Here is a 27,910-nt window from a genome sequence, read left to right as displayed (position 1 = left end):
TTTTTGAGCAGTTTATTTTGTTTATATAGCATCTTTCCCTTGCTCAACATTTGTACAGCATGCTGTATTTTAGATATCTCAATGAAGATTGAATTTTCCCAACACATTTCCTTTTTAAAATAAATGAGCCAAATTTCCATACATGTCCACTGAAATCTAAGTAGTTTCATGCGATCAGATAGACAAATATGGCAGTTGCACTATATGCAAATAAAGCAAATATAAATATAGAAGAGGAGTCATTGCTTCTCCATTCTAATAATATGGATTAATAATGCTAATGTTGTTTTGTGTAAAAGAAATATATTTTAATGAGTATGGAATGATAACAGTACATGTTTTTAAGTTGATGATTAAACAAAATACACTGAACATCTGTGAAGCCTTGTCCTAAGTGACAGTACAGTCTGTATCACTTACATCAGAATGAAGTGAGTGAATGTTAAAGCTCAACTAATGCAGACCAGTGTCCCATAAATCAAGCTTCATGTTCTGAAAGCAATGGAAATATATTCTTTCAGACATCTGCCCTGCCCGATCACTTGACATGCTATGAAAGACAACAACTTTCAAGATCTGTAGGCCACGGATTATTCTGGTTTCATATTTCCTTCATGACTGAGTGAAAGATTATCTGTAGAAATGACAATACAAATATTTCAAAAAGTCTAAATCTGCTGAAAATAATGCCTATAAAGAAAAGGCCTCTGTGGCATTCTATGTAGTGTAGCATAGTACAGAATATTCAAAGATTCTCTCAGACAGGGAGGTATGAGACAGACAAGTGGGTACTCGCATTTTTAGGCAGAGGATCATAAAGCAGATTTATTTAACAGAGTAGGATTACAAACCGTAGCACCTATGAGGTCAGTCACATAATGTCACAAAATGGCCTCAATGTCAGTCACGAAACACCCAATGCTTTACACTATGGTTAAGATTAGGGTTGTGGGAGGGTAATCTGACTTGTGGGTATCTTGATTTATTAGCAAAAGCAGAGAATGCAAAATAACTACCCTTTGTTTACAGTCTAATGATTAAACAAAAAAGTAATCCTTGAAATATAGATAGATAGATAGATAGATAGATAGATAGATAGATACTTTATTAATCCCAAGGGGAAATTCACAATAGAAGTTATTATAATAAAAGTGAGACAAACACAAGAAATATTTATACAAAAATCTCACAGAAATAAAGCCTAAGACAAAATTAATGGCTTTAGCACAAGAGCTATATTGCACACAATTACACTATTCTTCTTTATGGAGGAGGGGACCCTCCTCCTCTATAAAATAATAAACTTACTCAACCAATGTCTGAATTCATTACAGTTTAGTATTCTATCGATAAATGTTAGTGGCATTTGCATTCTATGATATATTTAAACACATTGGAAAATCTGTCTGTTTTCTAACCTTCTTCATTCAGTACAAGTGGACAAAAAGATGTTTCTGTGCAGGAGTCCTATGGGCTTCGTCTCACAGATCGGATGAGAACACAGAATGACCTTGGAGCAGAACCACTGCTTCTGTTAAGCATCACAATCCAGTCAAGGGGGTGGGAGAGTGGTCCTCTGATTCCACTGGACATAGTCCACAGAGGACAAGAACAAAAGGCACATGGAGGATACTGGAGGGATTACATTTATATTTACAGTAGTACCTTGGTATACATCCTTTATCCATTCCAGATTCTTTGACTTATACCAAACAGGATGTATACCAAATGAATTTTTTTCCATAAGAAATAAAGGGAAAATGATTAATCCGTTCCCATGAAAAAAAATCCTATTGTTATTGGCATATTATACATTGAAAGGGTTGCATAAAATAATTTAAACACTGCTTAATACTAAAATACATAAATACAAAAGCAATTAGATGAAATTAATGAAGATTTAACCTCACTTTACTTTTTAATGATGTCTTTTCATAATTGTAGATACCGTCGTTCTCGGCATACGGTATGCAGCAGCCAAGTCCCGGATACAAATGTCACCTTCATACTTTTCAACAATCAATTCAAATTTACACGAAAAAACACAAAATCTTGTGAAAATTCACAGAGAGTTATAGCGCAGGTTGTTCACTGAATACTAGCAACTGGCGTACTGACACTCGTGGGCAGTCGTGGCTTTGCCTCGAGAGAGAGGTAAACAAGGGTAGTGCGCAGCGTTCTAGCATGTGAGTCATATTCCAAACAAAGGTCGTATACGAAGTTACATTTTTCACGTCCAAACAGGACGTATACCAAGTTGGACTTATTCCAAAGTGGATGTATAGCGAGGTACCACTGTACTTGCTTAGCAAATGCTGTTGTTCAAAGGGACTTACGAAAGAGATCAACATAATCAAGTAAACCTCTGTCTAGGGAATCACATGGAGACAGGACAGATTACAGGACAAGGTTACAAAATTGATCATCACAAGTGAAGAGCTCTAAATAAAATGCAAGCGAGTTACAACTCTTTTGTTACAAGAACCTGAGAAAGCATTTATCAATTAGACACAAATACATAGTACAAGAGAGTCTTCAAATGCTTCTTAAATACACAGAAGGAGTCAGCAGTCCAAATAGAGGTGGGCAGCTCGTTCTACAACTATGAGCTAAACATGAAAAGAGTCTGAACTGAGAGCTGATGCCACGCAGTTGTGGCATTACCAGACACCATTCATCAGCAATACACTTCTGCAAACTTCTCCTATTGTTTTTATTTTCTTCTTCTCCATTTCCAAATGAACATTTCATCATTCACAAAATTAAGAGCTTATAGTGTGAATATAGTCACACACACAGCATCATTGGGAATGTGACATGGGAGCTGGGATAACGATGGATGGGGGTAAGGTTAAGGATGATTCACAGCCACTTACCTTATGTCCATTGCCTTATTTAGAATGGAGGAGGAACCACTAGGAGACACATTTATGGTTACTTCAACCCCAACACTCCCAAGTCTGCCCCTTCCATTCTCTGCACTAGTTAATCTAATAGCCCACCAGAAGCCAGTATTCAGTCTGGACCCTGTTTGCAGACAGAATGGAGCTCCAGCCTGAAACAAGTAACCTTATTTGGCTTTATGACTGGCACACTATGCTTTTTTTTTTCTTGTTCTTTGGATAACCGGGACATTAAAATTGGAAATTACTATGGACTCTGTCAAGATGTGTCTATTAGTAAATTACAATGGTAATACTTGCATTTACTATCATGTATCCATTTCAGTATGATGCTTTTCATCGAAATGTACACACCTAGCAACAAAATACTACTTACACAACTAAGTACAGTGGATTCAGTAAGTATTCAGACCCCTTCACTTCTGCACAGTCATCGGTGCTGTAGGCTGAATTTCAGATGGACAAACCTGGCATTTCTGCCCATCAATCTATCCTTAGCAGCCCATAATGACAAAATGAAAACATATTTCCAGAAAGGCTTGCATATCTATTATAACTCTCAAGCAGCCGGGGATCATCAGGTATTTACTCAGAAGGAGAAGGAAAAGGTTGACAGAGTTATAGTGGTCTAGTCTGACTAGCCTGGCATGTTTGCACCATCACCCTCACTAGAACAATTAGCTCAGAAGGAGAAGGAAAAAGTTGGCACAGTTATGGTGGTCTAGTCTGACTAGCCTGGCATGTTTGCACCATCACCCTCACTAGAAAAAGTGGAAGGAAAACTAAACATTGAATGAAAATTGCAGTAATACACAGAACAACAAAAGTTTACTTTTTTTTATAGCATTTATTGTGTAATTGTTACACATGTCCAGCATGGATCATTAAACATTCAACTCAAAGTGAACACACAAAAATGTATAAAACGTTTTGTGTCTACATCTAAGGCAGAAACGGAATGTTATTCATTAAAAAAAATGAACCAAACAACAAAGATTTGGCTCTAGAAACACAGATATTTACACTTTAAACACAATGAACTCAAATATATTAAAAAAAGACATGACAAAACAAAAAAAAACAAAACAAAATGTTGCCAAGGAAGATGTTCTTGTAACATTCAAAGTGATATAATAATAAAGACTGAGAAAGTGTAAAGCATACTGCATAAAGGACACTGGTGGCCTGCCCTATGAACAAGTACGCAGATGAGACAGATTAGCTAAAATGGCGTTGGTTCAGGCTGAGAAGAGTAAGGTATAGTCAATAATGCGTGAATGTGGCAGGTCGACTTACTAATCACTGGGCGCACTCCCGATTAAGTGAGTAAGGTGCATGCTGCCCGTTTCCTGCCCGCTCTTTGGCAACCATGGACAGAAGGCATCTGCAGGGAGGTGTTTTGGAGAATTGCTGTGGACGGCAGTGTAAAGCAGGCTTAAGGCGCTTATCGGCAAAGAAAGCTGTGCTGCTGGCTGGCTTAATTAATCCTAGAGGACACTTTCCACTTTCTACCTAAGCTTCCAGGTAACAAGACTTATTAAAGCAGCAGGAGAAGTAGCTTTAATTTAATTTATAATCCCTATTCAAAAGTTACAGTATTTTATGTTAGTTAAGCTGCTATGGTGTGAAACTGTTTCTGTGTATCACATTCAGAGCTTCCAGTTCAGTTCACCAATGATAGTGCGGAGCCTGTAAGTACTGTTTAGAGCTTAATATATCTAAACAATCTAGCCACTTGCAATATTTCACATTTTAGGTAAATGAATCTGAATGATAACATCAAGCTTGTAAACATCCTGTTTAGATTTTGTTTTTTTAATGGAGGACAGATGGGTTGGTGTAAGCCTCTCATATCCTGGTTCAGGGCAGCTCTAGTCCAGGAAATTCTTGAGATCTACACAAGAGCTTTGATTTATTTACAGCTGTGAGTTTAGGAGCATCTCTTCACTTCGAGATGTAGTACCAAAAATGTGTTTAACAATCTAATTTCACTTCAGCCGTGCCTCAACTTGAGGAACAACTCAGAAAATGAAGTCCAGAAACATAGTCAAATCAAAAGCCCCCCACGTGTTATCTTGACCTTTGATTACAGGTGGGAGGTTTGGTGCAGAAATTAGTGGGAGAGACTTGGTGGTAATTAAATGCTGGTCATGTCTTTACTTGTGGAAGAACTACAAAAACTGCTCCCAACAAAAACAGTCTTGCTCTGGGGCCACTTCTGGTTATAGGACTAGGGAGAAGTTCTGGTTCAAAAGGGAGCGTGACAGTAACCTAACTAGATAATGACTATGATTTGAGCTGTGGGACAAGTTTAAAACTGTAGCTGAAAAAAAAACACTTCAAAAAGGAGGCTGGGACATTTTGACTTTGTTTAACAATCCTTGTCAGCAGATTCAGATTTATACTGGTGGCTGAACACAACTGAATTGGCAAGGATGGCCTGTCAATCTTTACATGAACGGTGATGACAGATAATTATTAATAAACAATTTTTTCCTTTTTCCAAAAACGTTATGCAGACATACTGTTTCAAAAATTCTGGGGACTTACAGTTATTTTGTGACTGTGTTTTGCTGCACAAGGCACACCACATGTTAGAGCCATTGGATGGGGCTTTAACATGTCTAGTTTCTAACTAAAATCAGTTGAAAATAATTGAATAATTTTAATTTTCAAGCTTATTATACTAGGAATTAAATTCTGAACAAATAATATATTTCTGTAGTGTTTCTATTAAATTGTTTCTCTACAAATGTCTTAAAATGGAAGCTATTTTAGGGATCTACAGCACTTGTAATTAATTTAGCAAGCACACTACTGCCTAACATTATTCTCATTCAAAGGACAAAATTCTTTATTAAGGAAGGGACCAGCCGAATAATGCACATTTATCAGCTGCTGTAAAAACATTCACTTGATGGCCGTTTATTATTCCATTACAGAGTCATGGGAAGCCTGAATCTACACTAACAGAACAGGTCACAAGGCAGAAACCAAATTTGGATGGAGCAGCAGTCCATCACGGTGCTCACTCAGAGCATACTTGCTTATAAAAGGCCAATTCAAAACTGGAACACCCACAAAACACCCTGACAAACATGTGACAACTCTGCCCGCCGACCATGCAAGGAGCAGAACACAAGATTCATGAAGGTTTGAATGGGCAGAGCTTCTCACAATGCCATAGTTTTCAGCACGGTTTTGATTTGATGACAGTTTAACTGATAACTCCTGAAGCTAAGAAGTAAAAAAAAAAAATACGTTTTGCAATTAGTTTCTTTCTAGATTGCTTTCTATGCTTCATGAGCATCCAGGTAAGAAAATCAGTTAACAGGATTTGTTTCTCCTGCCCTCGTGGCTAACTTTGGCCTAAAGAGAATGCAAATATTCAGCTTGTATGAAGATTTACGTTGTCCACTTAATTGGCTCCATTTACCAAATGTGAAAAAATGCAAACCAGAGAAAAGTGGCCTCAAGTCTGTTTTGACAACTCAGCTACAAGCTCTTGAGCTCAGGAGAGGCGTTAGAGTTAAGCACGCAACAGCTAAGGAGGCTCATGAAGCCCCTTCTCCAAAGATGAGATTAACCAGAAAAATGAGAAATGAGAGCTTTAAGCAACAAGGTAAGACAAAGACCTGTGTACTGCTCAAATGCCATCACTAGGTGGGAGCTCAGGGTCCTAGCCAGAGAGACCTGGAGTGATTCAAAAGCACAAGATGGGGATACAATTGTGCTGCTCTGATGCTGGAGATCTCTCCATGTCAACTTTTAATATGATGTAAGGGCTCTGTCAGTAAGCCCATTTATTATGGAAAACACAGGGAAAGAATTACACTTTTGTCTGTATTTAAGAGAACTGTTGAGAAAATAAAAGTCCAGCTCTCTTCTCCGTCTGTGATTTGTTTATGTCACGTTCCTGACTGCAAAATACCATGAATAGAAGTGTCCCACAGTGCATGGAAACTACTGCACACAAGGGATCATAAGAAGTGCTTTCCACCAGGGCATACATTTTCATCATTAAAGTAATACAAATGACAGAGGTGAAAATGGTAGAGTTATTGAAATGGAAGCGATAACAAAAGGTAAAATGAGAATGAGGATACTGCGGTGGGTTGGCACCCTGCCCGGGGTTTTTTTCCTGCCTTGCACCCTGTGTTGGCTGGGATTGCCTCCATCAGGCCCCCGTGACCCTGTTGTTAGGATATAGCAGGTTGGGTAATGGATGGATAGATGGATAATGGATGGATGGATGGAAAATAAGGATAGGGAACTGGGGTTTTCCATTCATAAAAATGGTTAGAATTCTTAACCTCTAGTTCTTCACACACAAAGTACCATATTAGGGGTTCAGCTTCATGCATCTGTATTGTACAAAGCACTCCAAAGCAGGTTTGAAGAAGCACACATCCTATATCCATAATCATTAAAAGTCTAGAGGCCACACCTTTGCTGTTATTTTCCTCTTTCCTCCAAAAAGGTTATTTTTCTTTATGGTCTTACATAAGCTAGGCTAGGCACTGCCTCCAGGCTGACTCTTAATTGTATTTGTTTTGAAAATGGATAGACATCTTCTTTCAGAGACAGATCCAGTAAACACAATGTACACTCATTGCCTCTGAAAACAGAGACAATAAAAACTACTTGAAGAAGATGTTTGCCTAAGACACTCACTCCCTTCTGAATCTTTCTGAGAAGAACTACTGTAAGCTCTAATTATCTTTAATGTGTATCTCTCTTGGGGGAAGAACAGAGAGGAAAAACACCTCACTTAGCAACTGGATTGAATGAAATCGATCCTCGGCAAAGAGCACAAGACTGACGGGCTTAGCTTCAATGAGCAGTCAATACTGAGAAAGCATCTGTCTTAAACCCCTTAAACCTTTCCATGGCTCAAAATATAATTATTAAAATGAAATGGCACATACACACTTCCTGAAAGCATTAACATTCAATTCTATTCGCCTCTTCAGAATGCCATCCCAAATAGGTTATTGGAGGCCAACATTTCATTAAATAAGAAGATTGAATTTCTTGACACTTAAAATTGGTCATGTGCTGAACATATGGATGTTGCGTTTAGTTTCAGTTTATGGACAAGTGCAAATAGAGCCAAAAGAACAGAGGGATAGAAGCAAAAGTCAGAGGAGTAATACAGTCTAAGCAGTATACACAGCCAGACACAGCCTGGACCTGGCAGCAGCCACCAGAGAGTGCAAAATCATGAGTCCACAGTCTGCAGATTGATTTCTGCTTCTCATTTTTGCCCCTTGGTACTGTTTGCTGTTGCAGGGATAACAATGAATATTAAGAAAAAGGCTTGGCAGGGTTTCCAGCTAGTGAAGGCAGGGTGGGGTGAGCACCGGGTTTTTGAAACTCGCATCCCACACAATATTGAGAGAGAGAGAAAGAGAGAGAGAGAGAAAGACATTTCTCACTGAACTAGCCAACAGCTTGTTTCCGTTCACTCTAAAATATAATAAAGTTCTGTTGTGATGAGTTGTGTGAAAAGTTCATGGGAAAGCACAGTAAGATCCAGTAATGCAAGAGCACAGTCTTTGAGGAAGCATAACCCAAAGGATTCCTCAGGAGAACTGAAAGATACAGGATGCTGTTTTTTCTTTAATGTATTTTCTGCTTGACCCTTGCCCTCTTTCTGTGACTGGTCTTCTGGAGAAGCCTTTCCCAGCACACACATATGCTTATACTTTCCATGTGCAGCCTCATAGAACCGCCAAGTACCTGAGAAGCGTTCCACTAGACAAAATTCACCTGGTTAAAGAACAGGGACATATTAAAGCCACTTCCATACAAGAAGGCATATGATGAGATGTCCATTTTCGCCCAGGCATGCCAGTGTGACTATCAGTCTAGGTTGGTACTTGGCCAGGGTCTGAGGTAAAGCTCTGTTTCTTCATCAGAAGGTCAAGCTTGGAAAGTTTGCAGTCCTTGTGTATCCCTAAGCATTTCAGGCAACACACCTCAGGGAAGCATTAATGAAAGAGCACGTACACTATATTTCAGCATTGATGGTCCATATTATTATTTGATCAGTTTGACCAACTGAATCCAGGTCAGAAATGGCAAACACCAATGCATGAAAGCAGGAAACACGCTGAAAATCATGAAGAAATGATGAATACAAAGAAAGCCAAAGCTTCCCTATTCAAAATGAATGTGCAAACTTTCTGATATAAATATACTAGTCAACAGAACCAATAGCACCAATGGTGAGGATATGATGAGTCAAACCGAAGACATCAAACCCATTCCTGCAGAGACCGCTTGCAGTGGACCAGCAGTCTGGGTGCCCCTTTCCTCTGCATCCGGATAATCACAAAAATCAATCCCAGAATGCACAACACCAGAATCAAAGGCACTATCACCATGATAATATTCATGGTACGAGTATAGTCGTCGATTTTCAGAAGGATGTCTACGTCATTATTTGTCGATTCTTCTTCGGTATCAACGTCATTTGTGCCTGCATTGGGATCAAAAGGAGTCCGGTCCACATCCGGCCATTTAGGTACTACATCTTTGTCCTTTTCCACAATGTCATGGCAGCCCATGAAATCTCGAAGGATGGACTTTGGATATCCAGGCTCATGTTTCATTCTCTGGTTATCAACCTTCCAGTATTTTGATCCTTTGTAGAAGAAGGTGTAGGCTACAAAAGAAAAACACAGAGGTCACTCATTCAGAACTAGGAGTGGACACTTCCAACTTATTAAAGGTTTTTTGAATAACAGACTCGAAGTATTAATTAAACCACAGATATAAGCAGAGAAAAAAGCCTTTTGGGTGATTCATAGGACTACTTACTCAATATTAACCCTAAATTATAAATTGGGGCACATGCAATGCAAGGAGAAATGTTAGCAATACAGACTTTAAGCTACTCTGAAGAGTTCTGTACTTAATCCCAAGTTCCATTACGTTCAAGGCTTTTGCCCACAATAACACAGATGAGAATGACCTTCTGTTGACAATTTTCTGGAGGCACCTGGCAACATCTAACAGGATGAGGTGGTCGGTTCTGTTTCTTACTGATTGTTGTGCTATGGCTTTATGAGTTTTTAAACATGAGTCTTTTCATTCTTAAGCAAATTTATACAAATAATTGATTGAGATTCATGGTTCGCGATGCACTTGAATACTTGATGTACTACAAAAGCAGACTTTACAGCCAAATGTATGCCTAATAATAAGCTTCTTCACCATTTCAGTAAGAACTGTAGGACTCTGAATTTAAAATATGATAATCCCTTTAATAAATATATAGATAAAAAATGAATGGCTACAAAGAAAGCAATTTACAGAAATACATATTATAACAATGACCAACCCTGGATAGCAGAACAATCCATTTCAGTCCACTCATACACATATTCACACTCAAATGGGGAAACATATGGAATCACCAGCTATATGAACCAGCACATCTTTGACAAGTGGGTTGGAAAACCTGGAGAAAAACCCATCGAGTTCTGCACACGGACAGTGACCAGCAGCAGGATTCAAGCACAGGGCAGTGAAATGCATCATCAAAACAACTTTGATTCATTTAATCAAAACAGTTTTCTTGCTGTGTGATCTGTTTTGAGGGAAACAAGCATGCATGTGTCTTTTATGAGGGTTATAATACAATATGATGTTGCAGTGCATTTATTGTTTATGATTAGTTTAGATTGAGTGGTTACCTGTGACTGACTTTAGTTGCTTGAGCAGGATACAAAATTGTGGTAGAAGCATGCATACCATACACAGATTATCTTCTGTTCTCATAATATTATGACTTTCTTTAGGTACATTTAAGTAGTGTCTTTTAGTCTTTGTGAAATTTGAACTCCCAGACACTCTATACAGTATAGATTTGAGGTATCTACTATACAATAAAACACTAAAGTCTGTGTGTCCAGCCCCTCAGAGCTACCTGATTCGTTGGCTTAGCTTTTTTGTGATTGGTCAGCTTGGCATTGGTGACAGAACAAAAGAGGAAGTGCAAGAGTTAGATGAACATGGAGGAGTAAACACATATGAGCCACACTGACAGAGTCGCCTTCAAAGACAGCAAGTATAAAACCGGACAGGAGGGGAGAAAGGTGCCTTGTAAATAATGAAAGAATCTGAAAAGGTTTTAAAGGAACATGCTCAAGTGTGAAGAAACATTCACACATATGCGGATATAGAGGAAAAGCCACTTAAAGTACACAAAGGGCAAGAGATTGCAAATATTTTAAAAAGTTTTCTATTACCTGTCTGCTAAAGGTACTATAGCTAATATTACAATAAAAAACATACACAGAAAGAGCCTTGATGTATATCATAAAATTAACCCTATTGTATGGGTTTATTCTTGTGCATTGTTAGAGGGCCATGTAGAATCCTGAACGCCAATGCCTCAAGGCCACACATTTGCTCAGAATGTAGTTGAAAACATTTAACCTATAGGATTAATAAAGGGTCGGCACGGTGGCGCAGTGGGTAGCGCTGCTGCCTTGCAGTTAGGAGACCTAGGTTCGCTTTCTGGGTCCTCCCTGCGTGGAGTTTGCATGTTCTCCCCGTGTCTGTATGGGTTTCCTCTGGGTACTCTGGTTTCCTCCCACAGTCCAAAGACATGCAGGTTATGTGCACTGGCAATTCTAAATTGTTCCGTGTGTGTGCATGCCCTACAATGGGCTGGCACCCTGCCCAGGGTTTGTTTCCTGCCTTGCGCCCTGTGTTGGCTGGGATTGGCTCCAGCAGACCCCCGTGACCCTGTAGTTAGGATATAGTGGGTTGGATAATGGATGGATGAGTTAATAAAGGTCTGTTGAAAAAATCGAGCCTTATTTAAATGTTGAACACACAATAGCTGCTTAACTCCATATGCTTTGTGAATGTCTACAGCAAGGTAATGAGCCTCAGCCACATTGAAACAATGTACGTTAAGTCACAGAAGAAGTTCTGACCTTTAGTTCAGGATAAAAATCTTCTTGACATACTTGAGCATGGCACATGCATTAGCTGGAAGAGTCCAAAATGTTTCCAGTGGGATACCATGGTGGATTGTGGATATCTCTATTCTGGGACTGTGTATTTATTTATATCTGCCATAAGCAAATACTGTGATACTTAACTTAAAGTGTGGTTCTGATAATGTGTAATTCCGTTCATACACATCATTTTGATTTTGAATCCTGACTGTCATGTATTGAGTTACTTCTTTAAAGGCCTAATTAAATACAAACACAAAAAAGGTAGATCCACAATGTAATTAAAGAATTCTGCATTAGGTGTGACTGCGGATTACATAGTCATACAGTTTAAGGAGCTGCTTGTATGTTTCCCTATTCAGCCCACTCTCTCAAAATGTTGGACATGTTCTACTCACTTAATACTCTGGTGGTCATGTAGGAAAACTGTTTTCTTTCAGCAATGTGCTGAATCCTTGAGCTATTGCACTTTTTGTCATAGCCCAGTAAAAACCCTTTACCCAGCCGTGGACATTTTCCCTTTAGGCCCACGTCAGGAAAACTAGTTGCAGCTTATCCTGCATAAAGCATACTGTAAAAGTACATGACAGCTTTGGCTTGAAGAACTCAAACACATGATGCCAAATTCACATCATACTCTACATTTCTTGGAGCGGAGCACATTTCTAGCTGAAGCTCTATTCATACCATGTAAGATTCTGAGGCTACAGTGACCTAAAGCCACAGAATGAAGTTAAAAACCATTACCAAGTAAGCAAACAAACCAGCAAGCATTATGCCAAAGGATCAAGACTCAATTTTACATGAAGTGCCAGCTGCAGCAGGCTGTGTAAATTAAGTAAGCTTGGAAGAACAACTTGGAACAGAATGGAAATCACAGTTTCGCATGATGTACAGTATAAATGATTAAATCATTTCTTTCCTTTCAATTTCGAATTTCCGTTGCATGCTTTTTTATTTTTTAGCTTTTTGGCACATTTTTCCCTTTATGCTCTCACCTGCATCGTCACTTAGGAATGCGCCTTTGGGAGATGGTGGGATGCTGCCCCACACGTTAATAGATCTTGGATAGTCCTTATCTGCTGCCCGGGATTCCTCATTAAAACGCCAGTACCTGAGGGAAAAGTTAAAATCAGCAAATTGTTAAACAGTGGATCGAGCTGTTTCTAAGACGAATGTTGGCTATGCTGCCTGACTTAGTTTTGCTGTGCATACTTTTATTTAAAAATTTGGTTCCGGTCTCCTAATTGCAAAAATCCCCATTATAGAATATTTTGGCTTGCAGTGCTCTGTCTACAGGTTTGCAGTACTGACTATTTCTATTCCGCACCATTGAGAAGTCCACATTCTCCACTTCACTTTGCATAAATAGGACCTGTGCGGGTCAGCAGCAGTCCCTCCACTACCAATCAAAGTCAGAAGTCTTCAATTCACTTTTTGAACAACTGAATCAAAGTGACTCATGTCAAATTTTCCTTTAGTCAACGAGCCAAACAGAATTTAAAAAGTGGCAGGACCAACCTGGCATTTCGATTGGAAAAATGGCTCATATAACCAGCCTTTTGCTAATGCAACAAATATAATAGTGGCAGACGTTTAGCCTCACACCAATGATGAAGAATTCTCAGAAACTTTACGACTGTTATGAAATAAATAATGATGGAGAAATCTCCTTGTTAGGGGTGCACTTGGGAATTATGAAGAAAATTAATTAGATGGACTCTGCCCTAAAGTAGAGACAATGATGTTTTAAGTAAACAACTTCTGTGATACGAAGATATTCTTCTTTATACACTGTATGTATATTAAGCTAACCATAAGACTCTATAAACTCAGACTACAAATTTAAAATGCCCTTTCAGCCCCCACATATAAACAAAGCATATTAAATATACGTACACCACATGATTTGTGAATGTGATGAGGCAGCTTAGATGCGTGAAAACGGACTGTAGAATATTCCAATCTATTGATCAAATGTCAGCTGGTCGCTGAGTGAATGGATACTAATAATCCATCGCCCCTTCAATTAGCATCAGGGAATCGATTGGTAGTAATGAAGAGTGGAGGAACTTCACCGTAAAATGGAAACAGTCCAAATTTGAATCAATAAATGCATAGAAGCTTCCAAGATTTAAAAAGTCACATGGCAAAATTATGCATACAGTATAAACTGGGACCAAACGTCATCACATTGGTATGTTAACACTATAGCACTATATTTAACTATTTCTAAAACTCTCTCAAGGAAAACAAAATGTCACTGTTTCAATTTCAGCTTATGAAATTTGCTTTTCAATGGTTCTGCAATGCCCCCACAGTGCTGTGTATCCATAACATGATTCCCTCTTCTTACCTGTCTCCGCTGAAGAAGTATGTGTACCCTGTTGGTTCCCACCAGATTGCTGTATCTATCTTGTCATAAGGGATGCCCTGTCCATAATCAACGAGATCTTGAGGATACCCTGGCTCCAGGTTTGCCTCTCGAAACAACCAGTATCTATTTCCTAGAAGATAACAAATTAGCTATTGTCACCTCTGATAGATTACACCTGAACAGAGGTGAACCTGGTAATGAGTGCACACTTTGATCCCACCCAGTATTTTTAATTAGAAACTAACTTAAAACTAATTCTGGTTAGTACCAGAATTGCTCTGCATTTTCCAAGTACTAAACTGCCAGGCTATACCAAGTGGCATTTCATTCTTTTTGTTCTCACTAATGGCCATTAGCTCTGCCTTCTGATAAGGCTTCCCTCTTGCTCCCCAGCCATCAAACACCACATATTGCCATATATATCTTGAGTAAACATAATAATAAATAATTTGTTGGCACACAGCATAAATTGCTTATATATGTTTTCAATCAAAAACAAAAACCTCCAGGGATGCACGGTCACGGGCCAGGAAACTGCTTAAGTATTTCTTTATAAAAAAGCAAAACAACACATTTTAATTAGCTGGGCACACAAAATAATATATGAAGTAGAAAATATTCATGGTGAGACTTTACAAAATTTTAGTTTTGTTTTATTGTGTGTGCATTCTCCAATTTCGCACTGCATCTGGGCACAGGAACTGAAGGGATGCTGTGACATGAATGGCTTTCTTCAATTCAGCATAAAATCAGTATTTATTGAAATTATTTTATTAAGTCATAGCAATATTTTTTACATACAGCAAATACTTTATAAAATTACAGCTTTACTTACATATTTCTTGGCTTATGTTGGTAAATGGCAGGCAGCATAACAAACTGAGTATAAGGCAGTGCACCTTACCAGCCCACTATCAGTTTTGAAATGTCCACTTTCACCACTGTGGAAAGTGATGCAAACATATTGTCCACAGAGGCTTTTCTCACATTTCTTGTGAAAGGCTGACCACATCACGAGCCGCACTGTCTTTCTCTGGTAATTGAGTGCAATCTTCCTCCAAAAAGGTAATAGTATCTAGTATATATATTTGTTACTTGCATCAGCAGTAAAAATTTGATTCCAGACATGGGTTTGTAATGCCCATGCCACAGTTGTGAAAGGGCACAAACATTTCAATAACTACTCATCAACATGTATGTCTGCAGTTCAGCATGAGGTCTGCCAAGCGTCAGATATGCCAGCAAAGCTGTTAGTATGCAAAACGCACAACCAGGTTCAGTTATATGTGAGTAAAGAAGAGCACACAAGATGGCATGTTGTGGACAGGGTGATCTAGGAATGGCTGCAGCTCATTTGCAATATTTTCACAAAAAAACAGTTCTCATGATGTACAAGCATGCAAATACAATAAGTTGTCAATTTTCATTGCATATGTACGCATCTCTCATCAAACACATGTACATAAATCAATACTGTGTGTCTATGTAACTCATTACATACATGCACTATCATCTTAATATAGCTGTACTGCAATCATCCTAAAAGTTTGCATAATTTACAGTCAAGTAACAGCTTACATTGGTTTACCAATTTTCAAAAAGAAATAGCACCATTAATTCTTGCATTTGCATTCATTGTCAGTCTGCAAGTTCTGAACATTTTGCAAGTGAGCCACCATCCTCCACAGCCCTCTTCACTTTTGCTTGCTTTGTCCACTATGTGCCACTTCGCATGTTCTCTCTTCTCCACATAGAATTCATGCTTGCTGTGTACTTAATTTTCAACGGTATATAAAAAACATTGCAATGCCATTTCAAATGTGTTTAATGCAATGTTTTACCTAACTGAAATAACTGGAGCACTGACAATTTTTTAGTTTGTTTTTTATTCCTTCATTGTGTATAGTGAAACCATGTAAAAGTGTGACGTTGATTATTTTCAGAATGCTAAAGACAGAGAGCAATTTACATCAGGGGAAACAATGTTCAGTAACAGCAGTAGGATTTTTGAGGTGAAAAGGACATGCAAATGCAGTCAAGTGTGAGCTGGAGGAGAGAGTCAGTGTTTCACATCATTGTACCAACAATCAGTGTGCATTACTTATCACAGTAATAAAGGGTCTTTCAAGTAAGAAAAATATCAGCAATCATGTTTTCTGAATAGGAATTCAGAGTCGCAATAACATAGGCATTTGAAGTCCAGCAAATTAGGAAAAATCAGGGAAGGACACTGATAAAATAATTAAAGATTTAAAAACACAATGTCAATTAGTGTACAAATTGTAAATGTGCAACTTCAATTGAGGTCTAGGGTAAGGAAATAAGAAACTGACGATAACAGCTTTCTAGGACCTGGGCTGATCAATCCTGTAGAATACCATATTCTTGAATTTGATAAAAAAAATTTATTAGGTTTTTAATTGCATCAGAAAACAGTTCAATTAGGATGCAATTTCTATGCTTCAGTCTTACTGCCACCCTCTTGCAAGATACTAAAGTAATGAATGCTCATGTTAAGCCACAATGAACGGTCTAACAGCAAGGGGGAGTCTAGACAACATCCATCATCCTAAATGGTTACATGTAACCCAGTTTGTTAAGGAACTTGTATTTCTCTACTCAGCATCCTTAAACTACCGGCTGATGCAACAGGCAAAATATGACTGCACCAGATGTTTCTTTCCAAAATTTCAGCTCCCTTTTTCCATGGCTGATTTCCAGCTTTGGGAATGCTTTTATAGTGACATCATTTACTCTTTCTAAAGGAACAGCTGCCTTAAAGATGCATGACTCCATTTCATAAATGCACTTGAGCTGTTTTTGGAACAAACAGAAAGCATTTTTAATGGAGTCTACATTGGACTGTCTGCTCAGCAGATCACATTGTGTTGGCTCATTTCTGAGGTCCAGTCTGTTTTGCATTAGAAATGGGGTATCAGGTGTCTTCTACTGCACCTTGGGAGAGTCAGCATTTAGTTTGGTGAGAACTTTAAGAAACTGGAGTGTCAAGAGAACATTAACCATTAAATAGGATGAATATGATCATATGTGTCACTCGTGGTGTGATACACATTGAAAGTTTCAGATGTTTCACAGCTAATGTGCAGAAATCTCCTTAAATACTTTTGTGAGTTTTTTCCTTTTGAAAGTTTCACTTCATCAGTGAACTTGAAAACTAAATATACTACATGTAATTGAACAAGACCACATGAGCAATTACCTTTGAAGAAAACAAATTTTCCATCATGCCTTTCATAGGCAGCATCCAGGTCTCCAGGGAGCCCTCTCCAAAAATGACCAATCGGCATTGGGTAATTGTCTAGTACACGATTATGCCGAACTCTCCAAAACCATCGTCCCTGAAAGAAATATTTTGGTATTATAAATTTGTAAAAAATACAGAATAAGAGTCTTGCAAAATTATTGAAGTGACACTCCCATTCAATATACAGAATGGCAATAAAGTTAAAATTTCATATTATATTTGTCATGACTGCACACTTGCATGACTTTTGGCAGAGAATCACTTCCATCATTAGCAATGACTGCATGTCTGCAACTTACATTTGTCTCTATATGAATGTCACATTTATTCTTTCTTGATACAAGCATTAATTCATTCATATAGTATTAAAACATCTAGCAAGTCCTCTAAGGGTGGTGACAGTGAGTTCCCATTTTGACAAAATATGTCTTGAGAATTGCCTTTACGTCTATTATGTGTGACTTTTAGCAAAGTTAGGTATTTACAGCATAATGCATTCATAATTGAATAATGTACTTCCCAATCTGATTACTTAACTATCAGGTACACCATAGCAGTTTGCATGGTAGAAATGTAAATCATAGGTTTAGAGCCAAATGTTAACTTTAAAAAAAAAAAAGAATAATAGTTTGCATATTTAGGATTATTTTCAAATTCTGAGCGATGTATTCAAGTCCTTCATGTAAAGTCAGAAAAAACAAGATTTGTAAAGCATGCATTTTTCAAAATAAAAGCACATTTTAACTTTAAAAATATCTAATGAATTAATATGTAAATGAGAGTAAAACCAAATAGGGAGGTTATTAAGAATTTTTCATATAATAAAAGGTGAGTATATTGTACATAATAGCAAATGAATTTCAGACTAAAGTAACTACAGTCCACCTCAGAAATGAAGCCTTTGATTCATCGTAAGAGGAAAGCACTGACAGGAAACGGGACACTCATGACGGGACAATGTTGCATTGTCAGCGGTTGTAATGGAGCTAACAATTGGGATGAGAACTTTAATTCATGACAATTATATCCAAACCACATTTAAACTTCAGAGCTAGCATACTAGTGGCACTGCTAATACATCTATGTGCCTTCATTATTTTAAAAGTGAATATTGACAGAATATTTATATTTGTAAAGGCATAAACATTACCTATCATATACCATGTGCAGTAAAGCAATTATAGAACATAAATTAAAAAGCAAATGTGCAATGATGACTGGATCTTTCTACTGCAATATTCAACATTTTAAAATTTGAAAATTAATTTGCTTTAGATAATATGTTAGTGTAAACATGTGTCTTTTAGATTTTCCATCAATGGCACATCTTTAATAAGGCAGCCTCTCTTTAGTGTCATTTGAGATGAACACGCCAGTCAAATACACAAAGTATGCAGAAATTAAAAATTTTTGGAAAAAAAAGAATCAGCTGCAAAATGGTAGTTTTGATTATGAACTCCTTTGCACTTATGCTGGTGTGAGGTGTATAAATGATTTGTTATACTCAAGTCAAACCAAAGCTTGGATTAAACAAGCTGATTCAACAGCCATATGATAAGCACTTCAGAAGAGGTCATCCACCTAAAGCTAAGTATTTTCAGACCCAGTCAGTAAGCTTGGGTTGCTACAGGAAGAGGTGTTGATGAGGCCAGCAGGGGGCGCTTACCCTGTGATCTGAATGTGGATCCCAACGCCCCAGTGCACTGATGGGGACACTGCTCTATAAAAATGGTTTTGTCCTTCGGATGAGACGTAAAACCGAGATCCTAACTCTCTGTGGTCATAAAAGATCCCAGGGCATCCTTTGAAAACAGTAGGGTGTGTCCCGATGTCTTGGCTAAATTGCTCACCATAGCTTTGTCTTTTGGGCCTCTTAATTGGCTATTTCTCACTCTCACCACATCACAACCTAACAGTTAATGTGTGGTGAGCGTACTGGCACAAAATGGATGCTATTGCATCATCCAGGTGAATGCCCCACATATTAACGGAAGCTGTTGAGGAAAAGAGAATGGTGGCAAAATTGGATGCTATCATGAAATATCCCCACCATCCCCTCCAGTACGTACTCTTTTGTAGCACTTTTAGCCACAGGCTCATTCCTCTAAAGTGTGTTAAGAAGCATCTCTGGGGGTCTTTTCTGCCCACAGCTATGAAGTATTTCCTCCTGACATATCAAACTAATTGCTTATACTCTTTAAGATAATTTTTAAATTTCTGCATACTATACATTATCTATCTATCTATCTATCTATCTATCTATCTATCTATCTATCTATCTATCTATCTATCTATCTATCTATCTATCTATCTATCTATCTATCTATCTACTGATTGTATTATTTGTCTGTTTCTTCTTCTGTATGCACCAAAATTTCCCCTTGGGACTTTTTTCTACAAACGTTTCCATGTTAGTCTACCCAATCAGCATCAGAATGCCAATCCTGCAAAAATGTTACTGGCAATAATTACCATCCCTGTTGTGTCATTATTTTTACCTCTTCTTAATTAGATAATAAGAATGCTGCTTTCATTTTCATTCTGTTGTTTACACAGTTAGTTCTTTAGGTGTTGCATTTCAATAAAATTATCTACTTCCATGTTGGTCAAAACCATTGTCAGAGAAGTATGCACTGTTAGAGGGCTCCTGTGCACACACACACACACACACATTTGTGAATGACATTATGTTGGCCTTTGTATTAATGTGAAGGCCCCTCATTTGGAATTCATCTTAGTTTTATTTAAAGGTCAGGCTAAAATTCAAAAATGAACAAAGAACTTTCTAGCAATTACAATTTTCAAAATGTTAACAGAATACTACAAGTGATGTATGGTCTGTTAACTTTGTTTATAGAATTTGTCTCTATTATAGTTTGCCTAGTATTTCTATTTGTTGTATTGTATGGCCAGACCTATATGGTCACTATAAAAAAGGTCAGTCCCTTTCTCATATTCCCACTAATGCATTTTAGGCCAACTTCCAAAGTTGGAGTCTCCAGGCATTATTAGAACAAACATAAGATGGATATGCACCCACAATTTACACTTGGCAAAAACACCAGGCAAATAATTATGAGATGCAAATCAGTGATGTCTTGTGAGTCAGAGGAAGCTGCGTTAACCTTCTAGAGACATAATTACCAGAAGAAGGTGACCAACTAAAGAGTCAAAGCTGCACTGGGCCATGGCTAAAACCAAAAGGGCAAATGTCAAGAACGGCCAATCGAAGTCCATCCTCTCTGTTCAAGTGAGAAGACGTTGCAGAAGCTCACACACAGCGATATACTGTCTCCTAAAAGATTTCTGAACTCCAATCACATCTAGTATCCTCCTCAAATACTGACTTAAAGGATCAACTACTGTACTTATGGAATCAGCTACACGCACTTATGTTATTTTTAATTATTATTTTTTTTAATTAATACAGTATCTACTTAATATCTGCCGAATATGGCCTGCTTTGGGGAGTTTTTATATTGATGGCAACTAACATTAATGAAATTCAAATAAATAAACATGACCCTATTTCAAAGGAATATAATGTGAAAAAAATCTAAAAATACTGAATAGAGTCACTGGACATAAAAATACATAAGGTATCCATAATTGCCTTTCCAATGAAAATTTTAAGATTGTGCAGTAATTTTACTCAATGATTATGTTTATTTGTCGTTCTGCTCAAAGTTACAAAATTTATTTAGTAAAAAACATGTCTGTCAGCACCTACAATCTCTATATTTGTTTATTAGTCACTGATAAAAGACCCCAAACCATGAGGAATGGTAGACTGTTTATATTTCCATCTGAGATTGGCACTCTTTTCATTCCCTGTCTGGTGGGACTGCTCATGTGAAAAATCAATACATTGTGTCTCCGGATCATTCGAAGCCTCGGGTACCTGCATTAAATTTGCCTGGCCAGTGTACAGACAAGACAAGCTTCCCAAGACATAATCCAGTATCTTTTTTTGCAATATCACCTTAAAACTGTACTAAAAAGCAAAAACTGTTTTCTATTAAAAAAAAAAAAAATTGAGAACAGATTTTGCTCAGCAATTTATAGCTCTACTTCTGGTTGTTAAAACCATTTCTGGATTGTGCTGTTGGCTAAAAAATCACAGTGTCTGAATTATTTTCCACTCTGTGGATTGCAAAGTAAGGACATTCCTCAATGATGTTTTCTTTTGTTTCAGAAGTTGTATTACAATAAAAGTGAAGAAATGTAGAAATTATATCCATGGAATAAATATATTGAATGGAAAAGCACTCATATTTGTTTAAGTAATTCATCTGTAGATTACAAGGTCACAACCTTCGAGTTACACCAAGAGAAGACTTGTCATTTATTGAAATTAAGCAGATGCATCTGCTTATCCAGTTTGTGCGCTCACATTATTTATTACAAGGTCACATGTAGCTTCAACCTTCTCCAGAAGCATGTGGTGCAGGGCAGAATCAGGGCCAATACTTTTATCCATCCATCCAACCTGCCTGGAAAATCCATTGAGAATCACCAGCTATACTAATCGATATGAGTATTGGATGTACAAAAAAAAGCTTGAGCTCTCAAAAAAATCCACAGACATACAGAGAACATGCCAGTTAGACGCAGACATTGGGCAGGCTGGAATCTGACTGAGCCTCCCGGGAGCAGAGAGACAGCATTGTTATCCACTGGACCACAGTGTTGCCAGGTCACTAATATAACATGTGACAGTTTTCAAAAAGCTTCTGAGAAAATATTTCAGTATTTTTAATAACAAAACAAAACATAGATTCTACTTAAGGAGCTCATAAGTGACTCTTCTTTTAGTTATGGACAACTGTTTGGCTGAAGCTGGAAAGAAAGAACTGATATGATAGGAAACAAATAATGCTGTCAGAACTGCTGTATAAACATGGGGCTATAAATAAAATAAATCTTAAAATGGTTACCATGTGAGAAGTCAGATGATATTCCATATAACACCCAAAAACTATCATATGATTTACCACACTTTTGGGAAAAGAGAGCTACAAGAGTAACAGACCTTATGATTGCCCGAAACCTAACATTTTACACCCCAAAGCCTTGTCTTGAATCATCGGAATTACTATATCAACATCAAACTATCTCAATTTATTAAAAACAAAACACTCAAATGCCAAACTTGCTATAGGATTCTTCAAAAAGTCTGTGCAGACATTCATTTTGAATGGCAATTAAACTTATAAAATCATTTTTGGCTTCAAAAAGTAAACAAGGCCTGTTGCATTTTTCTATACTATAAGCAGTTAAAGCCTTCCCAGTAACCTTTACTGGGTAAATATGTTGATGTCCACTAACATTGCTGTGCCTTCCTTCTTTACACCGATCAATGGACAGAAACTTTATGAGTTTCACATAATCATAACGTAACATAACACATTGTTTCAAACCTGCTTATTTCAGTTCAGGACTAAAGAAGGAGCCTGAAGAGGAAAGCTCAACAGACGACATAAAGAGGCAGTGGCAAGGAAACTCAGTATGTCAGTTAGACAAGAAGGGTACCTCCAGGTAGGCTGTAAGACAGTTCATTTCAGCTTGTTACCATTTATATGGTAGTTAAATGGTGCTGGATATACTTTATTTATTTCAATTGAATGTAACTGAACAGTTAACTAAATGAAACTTAAAGCTTAACCACATTAAGTCTCTGCCTCATCTTAGAGAAGCTACCAATGTAATTTTCCAAGGTTCGAATGAAGTAAATGAGGTAGAATGAGTAACAAATACCACTCCAGAAAGCAGGGATAAACCGATGGGAAAACCTATACACCCCTCCTGTGAAGTAGTACTGAGATCAATAGGACAATCAGCTAAACAGCCCTCTTAACAACGCTGTGTTCATAATAATGGGAGAATCGACATGAGTCATAAATTACTGGTGTCTTTATTAGATTGGAGGAGGTGATAAAGTTCTGTTAAGAGTCAGATGACGTGATGTATTAGATAAGGTGATGTAATTAGACAAAAGTTTCAAAGAAGATGAACTGTTTAATTCAGAGCTCCTCATTTTGTGAATAACTCTGTGCCAATAAAGAAATGTTCTGCATTCTTATCTGGACTCTGTAACTGCCTTCTTTAAAGAGATAGAAACGTTTTTTTCCTCAGAGTTAGCCTCACTGATAGCAAGAAGAAGCCCTGAGGTAGTAAATCCAATAGGTATGTTACATGCCCTAGAAGGGCAGTAGATGGGGGCATAATCATGAGAAACGGGGAAGGAATGCCTGATTCTGTCTTCGTGCAGACAGTCAAGTCAATGACAGTTCAGCAAGAACATCTCTTGGCTGTAAAAGGAGGTTTACGAGGATTATGGCGATGACGAATGAACTGGGAGATGATAAATGCTGGACTGTAAAGTCAGGCAAATTCTGAAATTGAGAAATCAAAACAAAACCAGACAAACAGCAATCAAAGGGCAGAGTACAGCATATGTGAATCAAAGATGAAGAGAAGTTACAAGTCAAAGAAACAGTCCTGCTGGTGGTAGGAAAACAGTCCAGAGTATGACAGAGAGAGAGCGAGAGCGAGACAAAAGAGCAAGATATATGAGAAGTGAGGAAAGGACAGATTATTTTGATACTTTTAAGTGGGAAAATACACTAGGGACTCTTACTGGTAGACAGCATTTCTAATTGTGTTTAGAAAAGCCCAGAGGGCCACTAGGTTCTTTATTTTTCTTGTCTATTTTGCACTGCCACTAGTCTGTGGGAAGAATTTCATTGTACTGTTTTCACATGATAATACATTTTACCTTCTTTAATTTTACTCCTTTACATATGCAGTTTATTTTATATTAAATATCACTTTTTTATTGCATTGACTTTTTGGCATTATCTTGTTGAGAGTGTCCCTGTTGTTCTCAATCTATAAAATCTAAAATGTTTCAGCAGGTGCGCCTCCTACTTCTTTTAATTATTTGTTTTTGTGAATATATTTAATTCTGAATTTTATTATATGTGTTATGCATTACAGTAAGAGACAAGGGCTGAAGCTTGTGCAGCCCTCATTGACCAAAATTCCAGAAATTCAAAACAGAATGAGGGAACTTGTGAAATTCACTGCATGCTTTTACCACAGCAGACATTCACATCCTGTCACAGGATATATAGGCAGACACAGGTTTTTTTTTTTTGTCATAAGACTAACCAAGATGTCATCTTGATATGATTTCATGAACCGATTGAACATGTCTCATTTGTCTTGCGGCATGAATAATGATTAATTCCCAAGCAGACGTCTATAATCTGTTAAAATTATGTTAAAGATGCAACCTGCAACATGACTCATTATTTTTGTGGCAAAAATGTTTAAGTTGAAAAGGAAAAAGTATGAAAATGTCATTATATGATTTAACTCTTTTAATTTCAGCAATTACTTTTCTTTAAAAAAAAAAAATCCTACCTTGAAGACAAACATTTCTCCACGCAGAACGGTGACAATGTCAAAGTCTCCATCGCAGATGTTGGGTCCATACTGGTCTGGGCGGTCTGTTGTGCGAGGCTTGTCTGGATCTGGCTTCCTTGGTGTGTCTGGCTTTCCACCTGGAGGGGTCTTTGGAGGTTGAGGTGGTCGAGGTTCAGGTTTAGCAGGTCGCCTTGGGGTTACAGTGGGGAGTAACTTAGTAGGCTTGGGGCTACTGTCAGGTGGTCCTATGAATAGAAGGATAAAGGATAAGACATGTAAGCATCCTAGTTCCATTACGTGGACTTCATTCAATCATCCAGCCTTTTGCTGCACTATCTGCTGTCTGTAAATGCTAAAGGAGTGCAATGAACAATTATGTGACTATTAATAGTTGACTTTTCAATCTAGGTCCATAAAAGAAGAAAGGCCCACAACAAATCAGTGTTATCTAATATAGAAAAAAGACTACATTTCTTGAAAAATAAAGAAAGAGGGTAATGCTCAGAATACCACAGTCTCTGTTAAGATGACATTTTTCTGTTCAATACTATCCCCAATGAAGTACAAATAAATAACAAACTGCAAGATAAATTCCAATATCTCAGATAATTGAATCAATTAATTTAGCTATCCAACAATCTCATATGATCATTTTTGTACCGCATGCTGCTCCATTCGTACCATAGATCTGCTGAATTCCCCTGAGATCATCCTCTGGAAGCTGGAAATTCTCGGTATCCATCCACTGGTAGAAGGGAGCCATGATGGCAGCGGGATTGTTGGAGTGTTCTAACCCGAGGGCATGTCCCAGTTCATGGACAGCAACAAGGAACAAATTATTGCCTTCAATAATAGAAGACATAGGACAAAGAGAAAAACAGAGACAGAGATAAAGATTTAATTTCTTCCTCATGGAATTAGTTCTTTATGGCAAAATACAAACCTCAAGTCTTGATTAACTTACAAAAAACAATTGCACTGCTCTAGAGATTAGAAAAGCAGCTGATCTTATTGGAGACTGACTCACCGCAAAATTATTGAATTTAGGAGATTGTATGCAGATGACAGATTGGCATATGTGATCCTTATAAGTTCTGCACCTAACATCCGTTAATAATATTAGAACAGAACTGGTCACTCAGCTCAACAAAAGCTCATCAGTTACATTCACTGAATTTCTGACAATCTGGAAAGTATTAGTATCGATCCTGCTATTTATTTATTCCATGTATATAAGAGTCTCTGTGTGAAGAAAAACCTTCTGAAGTTTGTGTGACCCTAAATCATTTTAATTCAATGCCTTGTTGCCTTCATAATTTTGAACACTTCAGTCATGTGTTGTTGTAAACTAAGTCCGAGTCCTCAAAGAGAGGTCTCAATGCAATTGATCTTTCTGCCCTTTCCCTTAAATAAATTTTAGCAATGTTCGAGTTATGTAATTAATGTCATTTTAATTCACTTCAAAACACTGGAATTCACAATGCTAACAGTTTCATATTCTTATGTTAAGAACTCAGAAGTTTCATGGTTTCTCTGCAGAAAGGTGATTCATTAAAAACCCATAACAACAGATCTTTCACCAATCAGAATAGCCTTCACATTATTTCAGTTCTTACTGCTAAGACTACCCACATAACTTTATGCATGCGTCTCTGGACTCTACAGCCAAACAACATGACAATTCTATGACTTCTTTAATCAAGAAGTTTCAATTGTAGTCTGAAAATCATGGATAATATCCTATCAGATGAGTAATGATTTAATTCAAGTAAATAAAAACCTAGAGATCATATTATAATATATTGAAATGTATTGCTCAGAAAAGCAACTTAATGCATATACTATGGCTTCCTGAGAACTTCCTTTTACAGCACTTTTGACTGAAAACTAGAGATCCAGCAACAGCTGTCTTTCATTAAGAAAGCAAGGAAACCAAGGTTTGAGAAGTAAGTGCTATTATTGTGACCAACGAAAATGAATCTCATTACAAAAACATTGTATTTTTTGCTTTATTTTTCAGGGTGGAATAAATTGTACTTGGAAATCAGAAACCAAAGCCTTAAGACTAGCAAGGGTCAATTAGCTAGTTGAACTTTTGAGAAAAAACAAGTATTACAATCATGAGAGTTCTTTACTTGGGAACTTGAAATTCCTTTAGAACATTAGAACAGACCAGATGGGAACAGGCCATTCAGCTCAACAAAGCTCACCAGTCCTATCCACTTAAATCTTCCAAAATAACATCAAGTCTAGTTTTGAAGGTCCCTAAAGTCCTACTGTCTACCATACTACCTGGCAATTTATTCCATGTGTCTATGGCTCTCTGTATGAATAAAAACCTCCTAATGTTTGTGCAAAATTTACCCTTAAGTTTCAGATTATCTGCCCATGTTCTTGTGCAACTCATTTTAAAATAATAGTCTCCATCCACTATACTAATTCCCGTCATAATTTTAAACACTTCAATCACATCTCCTTTTAATCTTCCTTTGTTTAAACTGAAAAGGCTCAGCTCTTTTGATCTTTCCTCATAATTCATCCCCTGTAACCTTTGAATCAGCCTAGTCGCTCTTCTCTGGACCTTTTATGTGCTGCTATGTCTTTTTTGTAGCCTGGAGACCAAAACTGCACACAGTACTCCAGATGTGGTCCCACCAGTGCATAACCTCCTTGGACTTGCACCTAACATTCTGTTAGCTTTCATAATGACTAGTGAACACTGTTTGGAAGTTGGTAGTGTCAAGTCCACTACAACTCCGAAATCCTTCTCACAAAGTATACTTTTGATTTTCAGACCTCCCATTGTGTATTAAAACCTAACATTTTTAACTCCTACATGTAAAACTTATATCTACTTACATGAAAATGATATTCTAGGATCTCATGTCTAGCTAGACACACTTACAATGACAAAGGGTTTCTAAGGCTAGCAAATGCTGAATAGTATTATCTCCCA

At 37.5% G+C, this 27,910-nt stretch overlaps 1 protein-coding gene across 1 annotated transcript in view; it reads right to left on the bottom strand.

Annotated features, from left to right (window-relative positions):
* Positions 1–3,730: 3,730 nt before the first annotated feature.
* Positions 3,731–27,910, bottom strand: part of LOC120535391 (matrix metalloproteinase-15-like) — a 60,655-nt gene continuing 36,475 nt past the window's right edge. Inside the window, exons 5-10 of the mRNA XM_039763209.1 lie at positions 25,636–25,797; positions 24,952–25,199; positions 17,479–17,617; positions 14,238–14,388; positions 12,880–12,995; positions 3,731–9,573 (exon numbers count right to left, since the gene is read on the bottom strand). Coding sequence (XP_039619143.1) covers positions 9,164–9,573; positions 12,880–12,995; positions 14,238–14,388; positions 17,479–17,617; positions 24,952–25,199; positions 25,636–25,797 — 1,226 coding nt within the window. The 3' untranslated portion in view covers positions 3,731–9,163. The remainder of the gene's footprint in view (positions 9,574–12,879; positions 12,996–14,237; positions 14,389–17,478; positions 17,618–24,951; positions 25,200–25,635; positions 25,798–27,910) is intronic.

The sequence above is a fragment of the Polypterus senegalus genome, chromosome 9 (assembly GCF_016835505.1).
Source record: "Polypterus senegalus isolate Bchr_013 chromosome 9, ASM1683550v1, whole genome shotgun sequence".
Lineage (NCBI taxonomy): Eukaryota > Metazoa > Chordata > Cladistia > Polypteriformes > Polypteridae > Polypterus > Polypterus senegalus.
Note: the sequence above shows the minus strand (reverse complement) of the source record. Positions and strands in the feature narration are given on the sequence as shown.